Source organism: Tursiops truncatus, chromosome 1 (genome assembly GCF_011762595.2).
Source record: "Tursiops truncatus isolate mTurTru1 chromosome 1, mTurTru1.mat.Y, whole genome shotgun sequence".
NCBI lineage: Eukaryota > Metazoa > Chordata > Mammalia > Artiodactyla > Delphinidae > Tursiops > Tursiops truncatus.
In genome coordinates this window covers 83262262-83286708 of record NC_047034.1, presented here as the reverse complement: position 1 = coordinate 83286708, position 24447 = coordinate 83262262, and the positions used below count along the sequence as shown (strand labels likewise).

The 24447-nt window shown below is 38.3% G+C and overlaps 1 protein-coding gene across 6 annotated transcripts in view; it reads right to left on the bottom strand.

Moving 5' to 3' along the window:
- DENND2C (DENN domain containing 2C) overlaps positions 1–24447 on the bottom strand; it is a 93406-nt gene that overhangs the window by 6389 nt on the left and 62570 nt on the right. For all 6 annotated transcript variants that reach the window (XM_019919463.3, XM_019919462.3, XM_019919460.3 and 3 more), the window contains exons 7-16: positions 20689–20733; positions 18667–18854; positions 14578–14687; positions 12914–12983; positions 11930–12007; positions 11205–11345; positions 10575–10723; positions 9922–10099; positions 2997–3038; positions 1951–2056 (exon numbers count right to left, since the gene is read on the bottom strand). In XM_019919463.3, coding sequence (XP_019775022.2) covers positions 1951–2056; positions 2997–3038; positions 9922–10099; positions 10575–10723; positions 11205–11345; positions 11930–12007; positions 12914–12983; positions 14578–14687; positions 18667–18854; positions 20689–20733 — 1107 coding nt within the window. The remainder of the gene's footprint in view (positions 1–1950; positions 2057–2996; positions 3039–9921; positions 10100–10574; positions 10724–11204; positions 11346–11929; positions 12008–12913; positions 12984–14577; positions 14688–18666; positions 18855–20688; positions 20734–24447) is intronic.

The window sequence follows — 24447 nt, the reverse complement described above, 5'->3', positions numbered from 1 at the left end:
TGTTGGGTCTTAGTTGCGGCACGCCAGATCTTCAAAATGTGTGTTTTTAAGCTTCTTTTTTTTAAATGCTATATTCTCCTGTCAGTGGACATCTAGGTTGTTTCAGTTTTTGCTATCACATACAATAACACTATAAAAATTATTGTACTTGTTTCCTAGTTATAATGTACAAGAGTTTCTCTGTGTATATATCTAAAATGGAATTGTTGGGTTGCAGGATATGTACACCTTTAATGTTACTAGATGATGCCAAATTGTTTTTCCAAAGGGGTTGAAGTAACTTACACATTCTCATCAACACCTGATACTGTCAGACTTTTAAATTTTTGCCAATATGGTGGGTATAAAATGGTATCTCACTGTGGTTTTAATTTACATTTCCCTGATTTTGATGGGGTTGTGTATCTTTTCATATATTTATTGGCCTTTCATGTTTCCTCCTCTATGAAATGACTGTTCATATCTTTCACCCATTTTCCTCTTGGGTTGTTCATCTTTTTACTTTTAAACTGTAAGAATTTTAAAAACTAAATTCTAGATACTATTCCTTTGTTAGTTATATTTGTTGAAAATGCCTTCATCTAGTTTATAGCTTGTTTTTTATTTCTTTTAGGGTTAGGGAGATTGGGGTTGACATATATACACTATTGATACCATGTATAAAACAGATAACTGATGAGAACCTACTGTATAGCACAGCAAACTACTCAGTGCTCTGTGGTGACATAAATGAGAAGGAAATCCAAAAGAGAGGGGCCATATGTATACATATACCTGATTCACTTTGCTGTACTGTACAAACTAACACAATATTGTAAAGCAACTATACTCCAATAAAAATAAAAACAAAAAAACATAACTGCTTACTCTTTCCTTCATGGAATACTTTCTTCACTCAGTTTCTACAATATCACATACTCCTGGTTTTTCACCTACTTCACTAGCTGCTCCTTTTAGTCTCCTTTGCTGGATCCTTCTCCTCTTCCCAACTACCAAAAGTTGGAAATCTAAGCACATCATCCCCAACCAGGGCTCAATCCTTAAATCTTTTTAATTTTCTCTCTATACTTACTCTATTGGGCTATTTCATCTGTTCCCACAGCTTTAAAATAGCAACTTTTAAATGTATGTCTCTAGCCCAAATCTTTCCTCTGAATCTCAACTTCACGTATATAAATGCCTACTTGATATCTCCAGCTGAAAGTCTGCCAGGTATTGGATGTCCAATAGGTATCTCAAACTTAATATTAAAAACTGAACTTTTAGTTAGTCCTCTAAACCTTCCCCTTCTCTAATGTTCCCCATTGGTAAACAGCCTTAGTGTTCTCCCCTGTAGAATGGGGATTAAATCATAACACCTGCTTCATAAAGATATTACAAGGATGAAATAAGATGTATGCTAAGTGCTTAAAACAATGCCTGGCACAGAGTAAGCCACCCATAAAATATTATTCATCCTTTTATTCAACAAATACTTATTGAATACCTATTTACTGAATGCTGTTTAAAGTACTGGAAATAGAAAACAAATAGATGGTCACTGCTCTCATGGAACTTACATTTTAGCACATCAGATGGTGATGAAAGCCATGGAGAAAAATAAGGTCAGGGAGGAGGATAGGACATGCTAAGGGAACAGGAACAATTTTAAACAGGACAGTCAGAAAAGGCCTCACTAAGAAAGTGACATTTGAGCATGGGCCTGCAAGAACAAAGAGCAGGAGCCCTGTGGATATCTAGGGGAATAGCATTCCATACATGGAACTGAGCAAGTGCAAAAGTCCTGAAATAGAAGGGGACTTGGCACAGCTGAGGGTGAGCAAGAAAGCTGACTATAAGCTTACGAAGGCACAGGCAATCTCATACTGCTATTGCATATGCTTTGGCAGGGTGCTGGGCATGTGGTATTTACTGCCTTGACCTTAAATCCTCAGACCACTTGTCTCATACCTTGTAAAAAATTCTGCTCCTGAGCCAAAATTTCATTTCGTTCTTCCAAAATTTGTATCAGGGCAGCCTGGAGTTTAGGTGGTAGAATGTCATCCTCATCAGATACCTTAAGAGAAGAAATTGAGATTTTCATGAGCTTTGAGAGAGAAAGTCTCAAACATGCCTTATTTAAGTCCCTCAAAGTCCACAGGTAGCTTTGTATATATTATGGCTGAAGAGTCAGTCTCAAGCTTCCTTCCCTACATTGAGCAGAATCCACAAAACTTATGGTGCATACATCTTCATTACATTTAAGAAAAATAAATAATATGCCTTATAAAATTTTCTGGCACTTTCCCACAAAATGTTTCTCATCTCCAAGTCTTATGCTATATTACAAAGATCATCCCCAAATAAATGGTGCTTCACATGTGACGAGCTGACTGATTCTGAAAAAAGACAGTCTTGGGAAACATTCTTTTCACCCTGCCCTCAGTGCTCACAAAACTATATACAGGTTACATACAGAGGGCTGCTCTAAGGCTTTACTAACTCTCCTCTCCACTTCACTATCTAGAATAAGTGACACTTCCTTTCTGCCCCTACTGTATCTTGTATAAGTTTCTATTACACCATTTCTAAAACTTTATGGCTATGTCTGCTCCCTCTCCCCTCCCCTTTAAACTATAAGGCCTGAGAGATCAAACTGAGTATCTTACTCATCTTTAGTTTCTGACTGGCTAACAGAATATCTAGAAATAATTGGTGCTGAATGCTTGTTAAATTTAATTAAATTAGAGACCTATACATCAACCCATAAGACTTGAAGGGAGGGTTACCTCTTTTGAGAATGGCAGTTAATCTGTTTCCTCCTTCCCTAAGTTGGGACAGTGAGCTATGAACCCAAATCAAATTTTTCAGGTCAATCTTGTATGATTGGCCGCAGTGTCAAGTCAAGTATGTGTAGGAACTGTAAGTCTTGCCTGAGTCACCTTCTCTAAGTACTTTCACATATTTTCTGGCCAATTATACCCAAATATTACATAATCACCTCCTTTGTCACTCACCTCCTGTAAGAACTTGTCTGCACAGAGATCAACTATCAGCACCTACGGAATAAAGGAGCCAGACAAGTTAAACCAGAGACATTCACAGAGAAATACATTAGACACTGCTAGATCAGGAAGAGTGTTTTGATTCTTTCATGCAAAGGGGAATAGTTTTAAATAAACTTAAAGGTTTATTTGTTTTGTTTCCTTTCTTTTTTTAAAAATTGAAGTATAATTGACTTAAATATTATATTAGTTTCAGGTGTATAAAGTGATTCAATATTATTATACACTAACTTAAAGTGTCAGCCCATTTAAAAGTTAACTCATCAACACAAGTAAAAAGAATTTCAAGTTAAAAAAAAGTGATGGCAGCACACCTAGAGATTAAAAGAGACTAAAAAAACCACACCAACCAAATGCACTGCATGGACTTTATTTGGAACTTAATTCAAACTATTAAAAATTTATGAAATAATAAGAGAGCTGAATACTGAATTTTTCTGATATTGAGGAACTGTTATTAAATTTTTTAGGTGTGATAATGGTATTGTGATTATGTTAAAAATGACCTTATAGAAATTCATATTGCAATATTTAGAACTATGAAATTATGTCAGGATATACTTCAAAATATTATGGGAGAGAGGTAGAAGTATGATTGGCCAAAACTTTGTAAGTATTTAAGAAGGGTGATTGGATTTATTTTACTCTCTTGTTTACTTTTACATATGTTTAAAATTTTCCATTATAACAAGTTAAAAAAATAGGTTAATACAAAAATCAGAAGTGTTTCTATACACTAACAATGAAGTGTCTGAAAAATAAATTAAGAAAACAACCCCATTTTCAATTGCACCACAAAGAATAAAATACCTAGGAATAAATTTAAACAAGGAGGTAAAAGATATTTGTGCTGAAAACTATAAGACACTGATGAGAGAAACTGAACAATACACAAATAAATGGAAAGATATTCCATGCTCATGGACTGGAAGAATTAATATTGTTAAAATGTCTAAATTACCCAAAGCAATCTACAGAGTCAGTGCAATCCCTACCAAAATTCCAATGGCAATTTTCACAGAAAGAGAACAAACAATTGTAAAATTTCCATGGAACCACAAAAGACTCCAAATAGCCAAAATGATCTTGAGAAAGAAGAATAAAGGTAGAGACCATCACACCTCCTGATTTCAAACTATATTACAAAACTATAGTAATCAAAACAGTATGGTACTGGCATAAAACAGACACATGGCTCAATGGAACAGAATAGAGGGTCCATAAATAAACCCCACACATAGTCAATTAACTTTTTTTATTAATTTTTTTTAAATTAATTAATTTATTAATTTGGCTGCACTGGGTCTTAGTTGCATCACATGGGATCTTTAGTTGTGGCATGAGGGATCTAGTTCCCTGACAGGGGTCGAACCCGGGCCCTCTGCATTGGCAGCGCACAGTCTTCACCACTGGACCACCAGGGAAGTCCCAGTCAATTAACTGATGACAAAGGAGCCAAGAATATAAAATGGGGAAAGGACAATCTCTTCAATAAATGGTGTTGGGAAAATTAGATAGCTGCATGCCAAAAAATAAAATTGGAACCCAATCTTACACCATACACAAAAATCAACTCAAAATGGATTAATGACTTAAACATAAGACCTGAAATCATAAAACTCCTAGAAGAAAACACAGGGGGTAGCATCTTTACCTTGGTCTTGGCAATGATTTTTTGGATTTGACACCAAAAGCAAAGGCAACAAAAGCAAAAATAAGCAAGTAGGATTACATCAAATTAAAAAGCTTCTGCACAGCAAAGGAAACCATCAATAAAATATAAAGGAAATGTAAAGAATGGGAGAAAACATTTGCAAATCATATATTGGATAAGGGGTTACTACCCAAAATATATAAAGAACTCATACAACTCAAAAGCAAAAAAAAACCCCCAAACAATCCAATTAAAAAATAGGCAGAGGAACTGAATAGACATTATTCCAAAGAAGACATACAAATGACTAACAAGCACATGAAAAGGTATTCCACATCAGGGAAATGCAAATCAAAACCACAATGAGATATCATCACCTGTTAGAATGGCTAGCAACAAAAGACAAAAGATAACAAATACTGGCAAGAATGTGGAGAAAAGGGAACTATTGTGCACTCTTTATGGGAATGTAAATTGGTTCAGCCACTATGGAAACAGTAAGGAGGTTCGTCAAAAAATTAAAAACGGAATCAGCACATGATTCAGCAATCCCACTTCTGGACATGAAACCAAAGGAAATAAGATCACTATTTTGAAGAAATAGCTGTACCCCCATGTTCACTGCAGCATTACTTACAAAAGACATGACAATGGAAACAACCTAAATGTCCATCAACAGATGACTAGATGAAGATGTGGTATGTGTGTATGCATACACACACACACAAACACACACACACAAACACACACAAACACACAATGGAATATTATTCAGCCATATAAAGAAGAAAATCCTGCCATTGGTGACAACATGGATGCTAAGTGAAATAAGTCAGGCAGAGAAAGACAGATACCACTTACATGTGGAATCTAAAACAAATGAATTCAAAGATACAGAGAACAGATTGGTGGTTGCCAGACATGGGGGTGGGGGATGGATGAAATGGGTGAAGGGGGTCAAAAGGCAAAAATTTCCAGTTATAAGATAAATAAGTTCTGGATATGTAATGTACAGCATGGTGACTACATTTAATAATACTACACTGTATATTTGAAAGTTGCTAAGAGTCTATCTTAAAAGTTCTCATAACAAGAAAAAAAATTTCTAACTATGTGAGGTGATGGATATTAACTAAACTTACTGTGTAATTATTTTGAAATATATGCATATATCATATAATATCATTATGCTGTACATCTCAAACTAATACAATGTTATACGTCAATCATATCTCAATAAAACTGGGGGAGAAAAAAAGCTTAACCCATCAGTGTAATAGGGAAGAAGAGCTATTTCAATAAGTGGTACTGGGATAGTTGGCTATCCATATGAAAAAAATGAAACGACCCCTACCTCCATTTTTTCTTTTTGGCCACACTGTGTGGCTTGCAGGATCTTAGTTCCCTGACCAGGGATTGAACCCACGCCCACAGCAGTGAAAGCAGGGAGTCCTAACCACTGGACTGCCAGGGAATTCCCCCTACCTCCTATTATATATAAAAAAAAATCAAGCCCCCGACTTCAGAAACAAAAATTAAAGGCATAATAATAAATCTTCCAAGAGATAATATAGGAGGCTATGTCCATCAAGTTAATACAAAGAAAAACTTAAGCAGTTCACACACACACACACACACACACACACACACACACACACAAAAACACTAACCATAAAAAAATTGATAATTCTGACCACATTAAAATTAAGAACACCACTGTATTTAAAAAACACCATTTTGGAGAATGAAAAGGTAAGCTACAAAGGGGCTCGTATCCAGAGCTATAAAAACGCTTCTTACAAATCAGTGAGGGTAAACAATTCAGTATAAGGATATAGCCTATGAATTTTACAAAAGATGACAAAAAATGACATTCAAATGGCCAATAAACATATAGAAAGATGCTCACCCTCAACCATAATCAAGGAATGCCAATTAAACCACAGTGAGTACAACTACATACCCATCAGATAGGCTAAATTACACAAACTGATGACAACAAGGGCTGTCAAGGATGTGGAGCAACAGGAACAGTGCTGGAGGAAGTTTAACTTGGCACAGCTACTTTGGAAAAGCTTGACTTTACCCACTAAAGTTGAAGGTTTACTCTATGACCCAGCAATTCCATTTCCAAGTATATGTCCATAAAACTGCATGCACATATGTACATATGTACCAAGGGTCATGAACAAGAATATTCATAGCAGCATTATTAATAATAACTCCAAACTGGAAACAACTCAGATGTCAATCAACTGTAGAATGGATAAGAAAACTGTGGCACATTCACACAATGGAATACTATACACAATTAGAATAATCAAACTACTGTTGTTAAACCCATCAACATGGATGAATCTTAAAGACATAATGTTGGGGACTTCCCCGGTGGTGCAGTGGTTAAGAATCCATCTGTCAATGCAGGGGAAACGGGTTTGAGCCCTGGTCAGGGAAGATCCCACATGCCACGGAGCAACTAAGCCCACGTCCTGCAACTACTGAGCCTGCGCTCTAAAGTCCACGAGCCACAACTACTGAGCCCACGTGCCACAACTACTGAAGCCCACTTGCCTAGAGCCCGTGCTCCACAACAAGAGAAGCCACTGCAATGAGAAGCCTGCACACCACAACAAAAAGTAGCCCCGCTCGCCGCAACTAGGGAAAGCCCACACGCAGCAACGAAGACCCAATGCAGCCAAAAAAAAAAAAAAGACATAATGTTGCTCCAAAGAAGCCAGACTGAAAAAAGAAAAGAAAGAAAGAAAGAAAGAAAAAACATACTGTATGAGTTCATTTATTTCAAGCTTAAAACCAGGCAAACCTGAATTACATTGTTTAGGTATACATGCCTAGGATGTTAAGCTATAAACAAAAAAGAAAATGAGCACCACGAAAGTCAACATAATGGTTACCTTTTGCAAGGGGTGGGGAAGGGAACAGTGATTAGAAGAAAGCATGATGGGGGACTTCCCTGGCAGTCCAGTGGTTAAGACTCCGCGCTTCAAATGCTGGAGGTGCGGGTTTGATCCCTGGTGGGGGAACTAAGATCCCACATGACACGCGGCATGGCCAAAAAATTTTAAAAATAATAATAATTAAAAAAATTAAATTAAAAAGGCATGATGGGGGGCTTCCCTGGTGGCGCAGTGGTCGAGAGTCCGCCTGCCGATGCACGGGACATGGGTTCATGGCCCGGTCTGGGAAGATCCCACATGCCGCAGAGCGGCTGGGCCCATGAGCCGTAGCCGCTGAGCCTGCGCGTCCGGAGCCTGTGCTCCACAAAGGGAGAGGCCACAACAGTGAGAGGCCCGCGTACCGCAAAAAAAAAAAAAAAAAAAAAAAAAGGCATGATGGGGACTTCTGTTTCCATTGCCATAATATTTCTATTCTATTCCAATGTTGGTTACATAAGCATTCACTATGTGATAATTAGCTGAGCCATACATTTTGTTTGGGCATTTATCTATACGTGTTTTATATCTGAAACAATTTATTAAATTAACCTAGAGTAGTTTCTGTGTATGATTTTTTAAAAAAGACCTATTCGTCTATACAATGGAGAAAAGACAGCCTCTTCAATAAGTGGTGCTGGGAAAACTGGACAGCTACATGTAAAAGAATGAAATAAGAACTCTCCCTAACACCATACACAAAAATAAACTCAAAATGGATTAAAGACCTAAATGTAAGGCCAGACACTATCAAACTCTTAGAGGAAAACATAGGCAGAACACTCTATGACATAAATCACAGCAAGATCCTTTTTGACCCACCTCTTAGAGAAGTGGAAATAAAAACAAGAATAAACAAATGGGACGTAATGAAACGTCAAAGCTTTTGCACAGCAAAGGAAACCATAAACAAGATGAAAAGGCAACCCTCAGAATGGGAGAAAATATTTGCAAATGAAGCAACTGACAAAGGATTAATCTCCAAAATTTACAAGCAGCTCATGCAGCTCAATAACAAAAAAACAAACAACCCAATCCAAAAATGGGCAGAAGACCTTAATAGACATTTCTCCAAAGAAGATATACAGATTGCCAACAAACCCATGAAAGAATGCTCAACATCACTAATCATTAGAGAAATGCAAATCAAAACTACAATGAGGTATCACCTCACACTAGTCAGAATGGCCACCATCAAAAAATCTACAAACAGTAAATGCTGGAGAGGGTGTGGAGAAAAGGGAACCCTCTTGCACTGCTGGTGGGAATGTAAATTGATACAGCCACTATGGAGAACAGTATGGAGGTTCCTTAAAAAACTAAAAATAGAACTACCATACGACCCAGCAATCCCACTACCGGGCATATACCCTGAGAAAACCATAATTCAAAAAGAGTCATGTACCACAATGTTCACTGCAGCTCTATTTACAATAGCCAGGACATGGAAGCAACCTAAGTGTCCATCAACAGATGAATGGATAAAGAAGATGTGGCACATATATACAATGGAATATTACTCAGCCATAAAAAGAAACGAAATTGAGTTATTTGTAGTGAGGTGGATGGACCCAGACTCTGTCACACAGAGTGAAGTAAATCAGAAAGAGAAAAACAAATACCATATGCTAACACATATATATGGAATCTAAAAAAAAAAAAAGGTTATGAAGAACCTAGGGGCAGGAGAGGAATAAAGGTGAAGATGTAGAGAATGGACTTGAGGACATGGCGAGGGGGAAGGGGAAGCTGGGACGAAGTGAGAGAGTGGCATGATGGACATACACACACTACCAAATGTAAAATAGACAGAGGGAAGCAGCCGCATAGCACAGGGAGATCAGCTCGGTGCTTTGTGACCACCTAGAGCGGTGGGATAGAGAGGGTGGGAGGCAGATGCAAGAGGGAGGAGATATGGGGATATATGTATATGTATAGCTGATTCAGTTTGTTATAAAGCAGAAACTAACATACCATTGTAAAGCAATTATACTCCAATAAAGATGTTTTTAAAAAAAAAGACCTATTCAGAATAACACAAGAATTAGCCCATGGTTCAATACTGCAAATAAGATAAAACTTCAGATTCATGTGTACTACAGAATTTTTCTCATTTTCATAAACAGATACAAAAATATGATAGCATAATGTATTAACAATCATAATTATATATTATTATTAATTAATGACATATCCACCACTGTTAAAGATCACTTGTTTTCATTTGCCAGTGCCCCAGTCTTTTCCACAGGTACTATTTCTCCCATCTCACCTCTTCAATGGGTAGGTCCTGGAGCTGTGGTAAGGAGCAAGACAGGATTCCAATAAGGAAAGGAGTAGGTGAGCACACAATGTCGATCATAGATGCTGGCAGGACTGGGATGTAGGTATGCTGCCAGGTGAATGGATACAGTGTGGCAACCACAGCATGGCCACATTTTGACAGGGTGCTAGCCAGAGGAGAAAGCAAACGGTGTCATATAAAGAACAACAATGGAGGGCATTTCAGACATTACGTTACAGAATTACAAAAGTGATGCCAGTTAGTGATCATAGATTAACAATTCTGTGATTACTCATTAAATTTTAACATTTTATTTAAATTTTAACTTAATTTACTGAATATCTTTAATCTCAATCTAGCTGTTTCCCACAATTTATATTGCTAAAAAGCTAGTGTGTACTTAGAAAAGCAATTCCAATTTTTAACAACAGTTTTAACAAAACACATTTTGAAGGTAAATTAATTGCAACCCCCAAAAGTCACTGTTATAGCCGAATGCAAATAGCTTTTGGATTATCCATGTCACTATAGCATTAGGTAACTGAGATCCTACCTAAGTGTTTTCTAATATGCCCAAATTTTAAAATAGTAAGCACAAGTAAAACAACAGGCTGAAGTGACACATTTTACTTATTTCTCACCTTAGGCTGTTGGCAACAAAGATTATCCTCCGCTCCAAAAGGAGAGAGGCACAGACCCGAATGAGATGGCACACACTCAGGCACTTAAAGAGACATTCAAAATCAACATGTTCCAATCGTGAGTCCAGTGGTCGGCACAGTTCAATTGACTGAAATGCAAAATTTGAATCAGGGGAGCTGAGGTGGGAAAACAATCCCTAATGACAATACTAATGGATCCTGTCATTCTTTTACAGGTTAAATTCAAGAGAGAGGGTCTGCTACAAAGAGTTTGTGAAGCTGCCTACGCTAATGCCAAGACTTAATACCTTACTTTTGGGCTGTAAATTTCTGGTGAAATCTTTCATCCCACTGGACAATAGTATGTATAATCTTCATTTATCACACTGAAATAGATATTATGCAGGGGCTCAATCTACAAATGATAGAAAACCTCTGGTTCCTGGGTCTAGGATCAACTATCTCACAGATCAACTGGATGTTTCTCCAGTGCTTTGGTGACCAAAACATATTCTGTGCAGTTCATGAAAAAGAGAAAACTACCCTGTAAGGTTTCTATCAGGTAAGGCCTACTAGTGTAAGGCCTGCTTTTTGGCAGCTATCAAACCTTTTCAAAATGAACTAACTTACCCCATCTCCAGCCCCAGGGAGGTAGCTCTTTACTGTGATGGTGCGTCCAGGAGCTGGGAAAGGAGCTTCCATGACACTTCGCATAAATGGGTAAACCAAAGCTGGAGACATTTCTCTTCTCTTTTCTACTTCATCTAAAATCTACATACACACAAAAGGTTTTTTTTTAATTAGGGACTCAGTTCAAAAACATAAAAGAATCCTATTGAAGGAACTGCCAAACTGGGTGCACAAACTTGAAAATAATACCAACAGATTTCAAGACAGATAAGCTTCTGCAACGAATAAAAGTTCATTAAAGGCATCATTTCTCTTAGAGGTACCTTTAAATCTCCAAGAAAAGTTACTAAAATAAATCAACTTAATTTTAGAAGAGAAGCCCCTTTTTATATCACTAAGGCAGGGGCAAAGAAGGTGACACAATAATACCCTGCAGTTTGGTGTCTGGGAAAGACATGAGACAAGATAAACTTCAGGCAATGTTTTGCTTTAAGCTGGCAGGTTTAGCAAACCAAAATGAGGATGACGGGGCAACATCATCTGGATTAGAGGTCTAAATTTAAGCCTTCAAACCCGTAGCTCTAATCTACTAATGGGAAACCCTTTCTAAAGTACTATGTTAAAGTCTATGCCACTTAACATTGCCTGGTGAAGTCATCAGAAACAAAAACTCACTCAGAGCTCAGAAAGGACAACACTTTTCATAGGGCCCATTCTCCACTCACCTTTGAAAAAAGGTTGAAGCAGCCTAGGCGACTGACCATGCAGTATACCTCAGGGAGTCGCTTTCCTTTGCCTTCTGGCTAAAAAAAAAAACAAACAACAAAGCAAAAATTAAACAGCACGAGTCTTTACTAATTTGGACTATTAATACCTCTTAATACTCCTTAGTATAGAGTAGGAACCAAAGCTCTCATTCTCAATGAACACTGAAAGATGAGAAAATGCTAAAAAAATGATAGCATGATTTATTCCAGTTTAGTGATGGCATATAAGCAAGAAGTAACTCAGAGCTCCCTCGATTGGCTCACTGTACTCCATTCCTCAAATATAACCAGACTGACTTCAGCTACAATGTCAGTGCTTTCTTCATCTATTACAAACAAACAAATAAATAAAATAACTCCATACCGTTTCTATTATGGAACACTCTGTGGCTAACTTCCACCTTGCTCTTACTGTTTAAAGCTAACATAGCTTCGGGACTTCCCTGGTGGTCCAGTGGTAGAGAATCCTCCTTCCAGTGCAGGGGACTCGGGTTCAATCCCTGCTCAGGGAACTAAGATCCCACATGCCACAGGGCAACTAAGCCCGTGAGCCACAACTACTGAGCTCATGTGTCTCAACTAGAGAGCCTGCGTGCCGCAAACTACAGAGCCCACACGCTCCGGAGCCCGTGAGCCACAACTAGAGAGAGAAAACCCGCACGCTACAACTAGAGAGAAACCCGTGTGCCACAACTAGAGAAAAGCCCGCATGCCACAAGTAAGATCCTGTGTGTCGCAACTAAGATCCTGCGTGCTGCAACTAAGACCCACCGCAGCCAAAAAAATAAAGAAAATAAAAATATAAAGCTTAACTAGCTTCTTTATAATACACAGATCACTGAGTAGCCCCCAAACTCATCTAGAGATCGTGTTTCTGAAGTTCCTAGTCTGACTCTTTTGTTCCTCTACCAAAGCTGCCTGTAGCACAAGTCTGGGACTTACCAAGAGCTTCTTACAGTAACCAAACCACCGGCTCCCATCTTCACCAGTTAAGACAAAGGAGAACGTTTCACTGAAAAAAACAGTCAATAGTTTGAGATCCAAACAACTGCTTATGACATTCCTCGGAACAAGCAATTAAAAATTAGAGTCCAACAGCAGTCATTTTGTGATGTAAGAGGAGGCAGCAATATTGTATTTATTGCAAGTCACATTCCTCCTGAGGGAGAATGTCCAGCCCTTGAGAATATCTTGCTTTGTACTGGAGTGAGAGAATAGCATGTGATGAGCTGTTGATGCCGCTGCCTCCTTTTACTTTCTTATTTATTTAGTCCAGCTATTAATCAAGCCTATTTTCCTTCTGCTGAATGTCCAGTTTAGTCAAATATATAGGTAAACTATAAAGAATTCTGATAAGCTATCTTCCCTTCCAAATTCTTCTATTTAGTTCTGAGAGGTCATATGGAACTGTGATAGGGAAAAGTTTATATCCTTAATACATAAAAATTATTAGGAAAATTACCATCTCATTAGAAACACTGGCAAAAAATATGCATAGATAATTTACAAAATGAAGACCTAGAGATGCCCAAGAAATAAATTCATTAACAATCAAAAGAAATTCAAATCTGAACAACATATACATATGTCTATATTTGGCCACGAATAAAGATTGGAAGGGAACATCTCAAAACATTTACAGTGCTTATCTCTGAGCAACCAGAATGCCAGTGATTTTTAATTTCTGCTTTTTATTTACTCCTCTGTATTTTTCAGACATTCTAGAATAAACACACATAACTCTTGGGGAAAGCCAACCATGGAGCAGCCAGGCCAATAAGAAAGAAGCCGCCTATGCAATTAGTACAACTGACAGCACAAAGGCTTCAGGGTTGATGGCTCAGAGATGAGAGCGCCGATCAGGCTAAACTGGTTAGGAGAGACAGGAGCAGAGTCTGGAGGCAACGTGGGGTGGAAGGGCAGAGCTACTTAGGCAACAGCTGAGGCTGTCTTCCAGCAGGTCATTGGCATGTGATATGGTTCACATAATCACGCTTTTCAGCCTAAATACATGATTCAATAATTACAGTTTTGAACAAAGCACTTATCTATTTATAAGCAGGATATAATTTTATTATATTATATATGGCTTATTAATTGAAAATAGTAATTTCCTCTAGATACTGGGAAGCAATTTCTTATAATTCCCTTCTCAATATACTTACACCTTCCAAACTACAGCCCCCTCTTCGTACAAGTTCGACAGGGAACATACTATCTGGGCTATGGCTTCTTCTAACAACTTGAAGGAGATAACAAGACGCAGACATTGCCATGTTTTATCTCTGTTTCTCAGTCCCTAAGTTAAAGTCTTTTTTTCCTTTTCTGTCCACTTGGTGGCATTTCTGATTATATGTAAAGTGGAACTTTTTTTCCTGCAGAATTGGCAAATTGAAGAGACTCTCAAACTTGTTTTCCCTTTGACACTGTTTTTCTTTTTTGAGCCCCACATAGGAAATGTCCTAATTGTTTCTTCCTTTCCTCCCACTGCATCCTTGATCTGCCACAGAGTCCACAGAGCTTCACTGCTGACTCTGTTTCTCAAAGATTCTGGTTCTACTTTTGCTCGTCCAACAAATAGAAATCAGATAAAGTAGTCTATTTACCTCTTGAGTTCTGAGGTTGGCACCCAGTCCTTTGAATCAGGAAAACAAAATTTTGGGATAACTTTGAGCCTGTCTTCAATGTCTCTGGATTGCTTACAGCCATGATCACCCTGAAAAAAAATAACACTGTAAGTGACTAATATTCTGTGTAAGCGGAGTATATAAATAAACTCAGCCTGGTCTTAGGAAAAGAGGTCTCTGATAAGTCTAGGTAGGTGTCTCAGAGTGGTTCTGTGCTATTTAATAAAACAGGAAGGCCAAGACTGGTAATCACTGAAAACATACTGAGAACTGAGTTTCTAAGGAAAAAGAATTCTGTTTTACATAGAGAGGGTACTTATGGACATCCTATAATCTGATGTAAGAGAAATGATTGAAAACAGTTTCTTAGCTAGAGGAAGAATCTTAATTCAGAATTAACATACTAGTGAGAATATTTTTATGAATCATGGGACATAAAATAAATGAAAATCTATTCTACAATATACTGATAGCAAAAACCTAGTTAGCTCAAGACACTCTCTGATCAATAATCCAAGATGTTTTGAAAAGGCAGGTGAACGTTACTTAGAAAAGATACTATTTTTAGAATCCACCCCATATATATAATCATTTTCCTTAGCATATAATCTTTGCTACCTAATTATGGGTTTGCAACTTCCTGTAAGATTTTAGCATGGAAGACCTTTTGTGCAAGTCTGGTATTGTACTTTAAAGGACAGTCTAAATTTAGTTAAACCAAAAGACATTTTAAAATTAGTATAAAAACAAGCAGATAAGTCTAATTACCATATTGCCTTCATGTAACTAATACCAATGATCTATCCTTTAATTTCTAAAACAAAACATGCAGCCATTCTGGGTCACTTAGAGATTAAGCCCTTAAGAAATGGAAAAGCACTCTAACAAAATTTTAGTTGTGTCATATTCTATTATTTTTATACTGTTAAATGATTCACAATCATCTTCATTCAAGGTTTTCCACATCAGAATCAAGAGGGGCTCAGGCAGCTCTTTCCCTCCCAGACTTATAGATGCCTAATGCACAATAACGCCAAGTAACTTGCTTAGAGACATCCTTGAATTACTGTCAGAGTCAACTGGGTCCTCATCTGGTTCCAAACCCATAATTCAGGCTGTGCTGAAAACAGGTTCAACCTCAAGATTTCTCTTTGCAAATGTAAGACTGATGAACAACAGAGAAAAAAATTAAGCTTCTCTTTATGGGAAATTTGATTCCTCGACTATCTATTTTAGACTCTTACGGTACTGTGTTACTAAAGAGTGCAGTGGCGCTGTGCTCTCAGGCCACACTGAGGAATTTTATAAGAAATTAAACATTGATTTATTTACAGCAGGAATGTTGGTGAGGACTTTCTTAAAAAATGAGAACCCATGCAGGAAATGTCTCAGATTTCAGTTCAGTTGTGCTTCATTAGCTTTTCTTATTTTTATTTATTTATTTTTTGGCTGTGTTGGGTCTTCGTTGCTGCTCATGGGCTTTCCCTAGTTGCGGCGGGCAGGGGCTACTCTTTGTTGCGGTGTGCAGGCTTCTCATTGCGGTGGCTTCTCTTGTTGTGGCGTATGGGCTCTAGGCGTGCGGGTTTCAGTAGTTGTGGCTCGAGGGCTCTAGAGCACAGGCTCAGTAGTTGTGGCGCACGGGCTTAGTTGCTCCGCGGCATGTGGGATCTTCCAGGACCAGGGCTCGAACCTGTGTCCCCTGCATTGGTAGGAGGATTCTTAACCGCTGCACCACCAGGGAAGCCCTTCACTAGCTTTTCTAGTGAAACATGAAACTCAGGGTTTAAACCCGAAGTCCTAAAGTTCCTGAGCAGATAATGAGAGCAGTGGTCCAAGTAGTAAGCTGGAGGGTGAGTAAATGTCCCTGTTTAAAGGGATTACTCCTTCCCAAGGCCAGCTACATAATTTGCAGAGCACAGTGCAAGATGAAAAACTGTAAGCCCCTTGTTCAAAAAGCAGGAAAAAACAATGTAAAATGAAATATAAAACTTGTTACTTTCTTCTGTGGTTTCTTTCTCAGCCTGCAATGGGGTTTTTGATTTTCTGCTTAATGGCATGCTCCCTCAGGCACGAGGATCCTGGAGACAAGTGCAGACTCTCACAGGTGCCCAGGGACCCTGGCCTGCAATCTGGTGCCCAAGTGGCCCACCAGCTGCTGGGTTTCCCCTCGGGCCAGCTGCAGGACTGAAACTCTGTGTCCTGACTAGGGGTGGGACAGTTGAGCCAAGGACTTCCCTTCCCATGGGCCCACTACTCGAACCCGCAGCAGCTAGGCGACCCTCAAGGGGTTGTAGCCTCCACATGGGGACGTGCTTAGTACTTGGATTGGGGGTGGTGAAAAGGCTTGCCCCCCCAGGCCACCCACTGAACACAGGGGCAATGCCCAGGGTAGGGAAGGATCTACCATGTGTTGCTTAAGACACTTCGGCGTTAATGCTTGCCTGATCCTGACCCCCTCCATGCCTGTGCAGAGGGTGGCAGCAGTCACTGAGTGAGGATTGAAAGGGGGAAGCCAGACGGGGCCTGGGGAACCAAGGGGTAGGAGTGAGGACAACTGGAGAACCCATCCTGGAGAGGTGACAGCATACATGAGCCAAGGCTTTAAGACCTTGGCACGTGCCCCACTGTCTCATCAGATCTCACTCCTCACTTACAAAACACAAATTCAAATATAAAATTATTGGGGCTTCCCTGGTGGTGCAGTGGTTGAGAGTCCGCCTGCCGATGCAGGGGACGCGGGTTCGTGCCCCGGTCTGGGAAGATTCCACATGCCGCGGAGCGGCTGGGCCCGTGAGCCATGGCCGCTGAGCCTGCACGTCTGGAGCCTGTGCTCCGCAACGGGAGAGGCCACAACAGTGAGAGGCCCGCATACCGTAAAAAAATAAAATAAAATAAAAATAAAAAAATAAAATTATTAAGAACTTCAACGGTGACTGCAGAGCAGGGTGCAGGGCCCTTGTAAGTGAGGGGCCTTGTGTGACTGCACTGGTCACATGCCCATGAAGTCAGTCCTGCTCTTACTCAGCTTCAGCCAATTCATGCCACTTAGGAATGTAGGCTGAATGTTGGCAGTCTTTCTAGTTTCTCAGGAGAAAGCAGAAATACAGATTTTTATGTGAAATATGACTTTTAAACAAAAAATTGACAACAAAACTTTTATTATTTTATTACTGTGCAAACCCAAAAAACATATCTGTGGGCTAAATATGCTCAGAGGCCATCAGTTTGTTAAGCCCTGATGTAACGATTATGCTCTTTGTATTTACTGCCACAAAGCTCAGAGCCACATTTGGGGTCTATTTTGTAAGCTCTGTGAGGTAAGCTCTGTGCTCTCCCAGCACCTAATCTTGGCAAATAGTAGGTATTTATGAAATATTGATTAAATAAATGAATGAATTATTTTGTGAAAAAGGTAAAGTAAATGAAATAATACCGTTAATAACAGTTACCATTTATCAAGTGTTACTATGTGCAAGGAACTGGATTAAGCACGTTACATACATTATCTCATTAAATCCTCACTAATAGGGAATAACATTACATAGTGCTTACTGTATGCTAGACACTGTTCTAAGTGCCTTATATTAATTATAATTAGCTCATTTAATCCTCACCACAACTCCAAGGGGGTAGACACTATGAAGATTATCCCCCTTTGACCAATGAAGAAAATGAGGCACAGAGCAGTTCAACTGGTCCAAGTCACAGAGCTAATAAGTGGCAAATGCAGACAGCTGGCTCCCAGTCCATGCTCTGAACTGCTACCCTACTCTGCCACATTTATCACTCCCCTCATTAAGGATGAGAAAACTGAGGCTCTGTAACTTGCTAAAGGTCACTTAGTAAATAGCAGAGCAAAAGATAAAAGCCCAACTTGAATAACGAGCTTTAATTCCCCCTTGGTTGCAGCCCATGCCTGACACGAGGTATCATTAGAGTGCACCGGATCCTACAAGAAGTACAGTATTAGTAAAAGCTAACTGAGACAATAGTAAACAAGAAGAGAGGGAATAAATACACAGAGACACAGAAACGTTCCTGGATGCCTCATAGCCTCCATGCACTTACCTTGCTAGGGAATTGTTGTATGACCTGGGGAATGTAGCTTATTTCTGATGGCTTCTTCTGTAGAGACACCACCACAAAAAGTTCAAACAGCTGCTGCTCCTGTAATTCAATTAGATCCCGCTCTAAGGTCTGGTAGTGAGGATTCCTCTTGGAAGGTTGCTGCAGTTGCGCTATGCGCTTGTAGCGACCTGCGATGAGATTACGGAGTCTTGTTTTCCTTTATAGCCCTATCTTCCCTCTAGCATCCAGAGGTCATGACCCACGCAGGACTAATCTTCACTCAGTCGTTGCTAATGAATGTTGACTAACCAATGTCTGCCACTCAGACATACTTGTTAGGGCTATGACACACTTGGAGGACAAGTGCAGATTCTCACAAGCACCTGGGGGCCCTGCAGTGGGACCGATGTTCTGTGTCCCAACTGATACCTATGTATGTCCCAACACATACTCTGTGCCATCCCATCTTTCATGGCATGACGCCAGGATACACAGAAAATGTCAGGTAAAAGCACTGGCCTGACAAAAGATGCCATTTTGGGGACCATGAAATCTTAGGTGGGGGAAAAGATCTGATAAAAGAACTGAGTCCTATAGAAGGTAAGTTCCTAAAGAGACAAGTTTGATCAAGTTAAAACAAAAACTATCCTCACATTAAAGAAATGTTCTTTTCCCTTTTCTCCTTGGCATATATTACTAATAATGGACATATACTTATATCAATAAATGGTGCTAAATGCAAGAGAGAAAAATGACATGTAAGAAGGTATCCATTAGCAGACTATTTCTCAAAAGAAAGAATTCATAGAAGCATACTATGTAAACAGTATGAGCAATCCCACCGAAAAGTGGATACCATTTATCCTTTATTCTCATTTATCTCTAAATTCTGAATAATTTGGGGTAGTCTCCACTAGGGGACATGCAGTACTTGCAGAAGAAATAGTCTAAGCATCCCAGAGATTTGCTTATGTGTCATTCTGAGCCAATGATGGAAAGACTCATCCACTAACTGTTTCGCTTTTCTTTTGAGATATGATGCATTCTGCCCCCAAAGACGTTACAAGGTAGATCAAAATATTAAGAACACTTAAAAAATAATTTTGGAGTGCCTCTCCAAAATTATCCGGTACATTTAGTGCTCTAGGCAAACCTTCCTTGCTCCAAACTCCAAAGGGCTCAGTTCAAGTCAAGAAAATTTTAGGGCCTGTTTCTCAGTAGCAACAGAACAAAATTAGTCATCTTTACACATCCAAGCTGAACCTGATGATGACTTAAGTTTCACCTTCAGTCAGCCTACAGAATCAAACACCTGAAGCAATTTAGGCTACTGGTAGGAGCACATGATTATTAATCATAAGATCAGAGTATCAGACCTGGAACTGCCCTGTACTCAGCTTTGATAATTCAGGTCTCCTATTTTTTCCATGCTTCAGTTAAACAGAAATTAAATAATTTGCTGTGAAAATCCATTAGATGAAGGATACAGAGCACTATGACTGCTTGAACAAATACAGCCAAAAAAGCACAGCATCTTCTATATTCTAACAGAAAGTAAATGGCACAATAATTTAGAATATAAATACCTATGAATAAGAAACAGATCAGTGTTTCCTGTCCCAATGTCAGAGATATCTAAGATACTCAAATGAATGACTATGAAAAAATCAGATATTTAATGCAAAGTATTTGCCTCAGAGAATGACTCACATACTCTGTTTTGGCTGCTGCACATATGTCTGAACGTGCAGCTCTGCCGCTCCCCTCTTAAGATGGAAGGACATTCCATCTTAAGAACTACACTGGTCTGCCTCACTCTACCATGGGAGATCTTTAATGCTGTCAAACATCTGACAGTGTACTGTTTAGTTCCCCAAATCTCAACAGGTTCTTATAATGAAGAAATCACCGACAAAGTGAAACTTCGTGTAGAAAAAACATGCTTAATCACAAAGGCAGGTGCCACTCCACCTACAACCAGGATCATCACGCGAAAGGGAGCAGCCCCACTGACTCACTCACTCTTTGGCAGATACTCGGCATCACTTTCGTACCCACAGGTTTCACCTGAAAAGAAAGAGTTTCCATTTGTACTGTCCAACAAGAACAGGCAGAACATGAGGACAAAAACAATGTAAAAGCTCCACGGACCTGGGGACTTACTTGGAGTAAGGAATAATTAAGGAGGCTGAGCCTTTCTCCAAACCACTTAGCTGTATCAGGGCAGGACAGGTGCAAAAAAGAATAAAAGGCTCAGAGAAGAAACTATTCCATTCCATCTTCTTCCCATACCCACCTCCCTCCTCAGTTCCCCTCTCATCCCTAATTCTAGAAATTAACAGCAGTTCAGACTAGTTTTAGAAAGCCTTGATCAGAGTGGATTTTATTTCTACCTTCATATCATTGTCTTTATATTCCCAAATAAGGTATCAAAGGTAAAACACCAACCTGGCTAAACAAAAATCTCAATACGGAACAAACTGTGAATTTAGATTAACAGGAAAATGTGAGGCTGAGAAAGATTACCAAGTAAGTTTATGAAGTAATATTTATGATGCCTTTATGATGCCTCTAAGCCACCTCTAATGCCAAACTAAACTGAACTTTACTCTGAATTCTTATAGTACTCAAACAGCTTTGAACTGCTCTTATTTTCCACAATTGGATTTTAAGTATCTTGAGGCTAAGATACTTTTAGCCTGTTTCTAGAAGGGAATGTTCTGTACAATACTAGGCACATTGTCAATTTACAAAAAAAAAAAAAAAAGAAAGAAAGAGAACAACCAAAACACAAAACAAAACATCGTGAACAGGTGAACGAAAAATTTCTAAATTAAGTCTGAAAAGTTAAAGCAAAATTTTAAAATAAAAAGAAAGGGAAAAAATTTTAATATATCAGGAAAAACAAGGACTAGGAGTCATAAATGAAAACTGTACGGAAGTTTGATTGTATAAAAATGTAAAATTTCTAATCTAATAAAAAATCATTAGTAAATTCAAAAGGTAAATAAACTGGGGGAATATTTGAAATCCACGTTGCAGACGCAAGGCTAAGTTTCTTAATATTTAAACAGCTGTTACAAATGAATAAGTAAAAACACAGCACAACAAAAAAAATGAATAAAAGAGTAGGAAAAGACAATTTATAGAAAAAGACTGATAACTATTGATAAACATAACTGTTCAAATTCATAATTAATAAAATAAATTTAATAACTTAAAACAATAAGTAAGATACACTTTTCAACCATGATACTGGCAAAAAATAAAAAGCTCTAATAAAACACAGTATTAATGAAGATTACGAGGAAAAAACCATTTTCAAAAGCTCTTCATAGAAATATAAAGCTTTTTTTTTTTTTTTGCGGTACGCGGACCTCTCACTGTTGTGGCCTCTCCTGTTGCAGAGCACAGGCTCTGGATGCACAGGCCCAGTGGCCACGGCTCACGGGTCCAGCCGCTCCGCAGCAATGTGGGATCTTCCCGGACCAGGCCACGAACCCGTGTCCCCTGCATCGGCAGGCGGACTCTCAACCACTGCGCCACCAGGGAAGCCCAAAGCTGTTTTTTTTTAAGTTGTTAAAATCTATTTGTGAGACAGTTTGTCAGCAGTTATAAAAATTTTAATTTATGTGTTCTTTAAAGTATGTGTTCTTTGATTAAGTACACTGCTAGGAACTTATTCTACAGATGTATTCTTACCAACATACAAAAAAATATATAAACAAAAAATATATATTACAGCATTGTTTGAAGAAAAAAATCTATATCTATATATCTACCTATCTATTTATAAAACTTAATTATCCACAGGTTAAATAAAATGTTAGAAACAGCCAAAATGTCTACCAGCTAAATAAAATTCTTTTACATCTATACCAAGAAATACAGTATAGCTATGTGGATCTCTATGTGTTGATACCAAAAGAGCTCCAAAGTATATTAATTATATATTTTTTAAAACAGCAAGATATACAAAGTCTGAATAGTATAAAAGTATTTGGGGAGAAAAAATATTTGCATGTGCATAAGATTTTCTGGGATTAGTAGGAGGAGGTTTGGGAAACTTTGGCTTTCCGTTTTATGTTATTTTATATTATTGTAATTTCTTGCTGTGCTCATTTTAATTTTGTAATAAGGAAGAAGAGAACATAAAAACAAATACTGTCTCTTCATTAGATATGTGGGAAAGGTACACAAGACATGTTACAGAAAAAGCAGGTATTTAAATATTGTGTACTGTACAGGTTTTATAACTTCAAACTAACTACAATGACAAAAAGTATACTGGGGCTATAAAATATTGTTCAGTATGAAAGAACAAACACTGTGAGCTCCTGAGTCCTATTTGTATCCTTAGCACCAAGCACCTCTTGGGAGCCCATGAAGTGTTTGGAAAGACAAAAAAAAAAGAAAGAGGGAAGGGAGGAAAGGTAATTTACCTGGAAAAGACCTTACAAAAGCTCATTTAAATGGCTTTAATATATTCACATCTATGGGTTTTGACGATCTGCATTCCAAGACACTGAATGAAGGTTAAGGGGTTTATCAGCCAATAGGAAAATCTGTTGAGAATCTGTAGGGATCAAAAAAGTACTAGGTTGTCCCTTTTTAAAATGTGACTTCAACACACAAAATTATAATTTTGAAGAAGGACAATAAATCATTTTGTGATACCTGATAACTGAGAGTTAAGAACTGTTTAGGTTGCAACAGATTCGGTAAAACCTAGCATGTACTGGCAGAGCAGGTAAATACAATCATCTGGTTCTATGAGGCATTGCTGATATACAGACAAAAGCTTAAGGAGGTAAACAAAAATCTGAGAACTGTGACTACTGAGCCAGGAGATCCTCAGGCATGAGAGAAATTCCTCGGGTCCACTGAAGGAGTTGGCCACAGAGACTGAGTAAATGCATATTTCCTTTGAGCCACGCAAAAGAAAAATCTGTAGGGACTCCTCCTTTTTGTGTGTGTATGTGTTAGAAGTTGGCAGTTTATGCTCTTGAATTTTTTCTTTTCAATAATGATACAGTGAAAAAAAGGATTTGGCTCTTCAAAAACTTTTCTTCGAGCCAAATTTACTAAAATGTTCCTAATCCATAAAGCATTCAAATAAAATAAGAGATCGGTGATCATCTACCTAGGGTGGCATATCTGGTGAATACAGTTATCAATAGAGTGCTGTTAATACGGGAAAATGATAATGTTTTCTAAGAATTTGTCCTGGTTCCAGTGTCTTGATATTTCACAAAATTTGCAATTTACAATTTATTTCCTTATCTATAAAACAATAATATTTGCTACATGCCGTTATTTAGAAAAACAATCATAATAGAGAAGAAGAAGACTTTGTGGTATCATGTTCCTTGATTCAAATTGATGCTTCCTCCTCTGGCTCAGCTTCTTCCTCTGTAAAATTAGGACAGTCCCTACCTCCCAGTGTGGTCATACGTTATACACCAGATAAAGTACATAAAGAAACTATTACTTCATTCAGTAAATGGTAGCTATTATTATTAACAATAACCAGAAGTATTTCTTCTACAGAAGAGAAGGCTGAAATGTTGTAATAATTGCTTTTGCAAATATGAAAACTCACATTTAAAATGGTGATGAGATGATTTTAATCATCACAAAGTAAGAAGAAAGAGTCTTGAATTATTGAACAGGGAAGTTTATTTTCACATAGTAATTGTTAGAATGAAGAAGAGATTTTCAATGAAAATGAAGAAATTTCTGTCTTTGGAAGTCTGCAAAAATATGAAATATTCTTTTCTG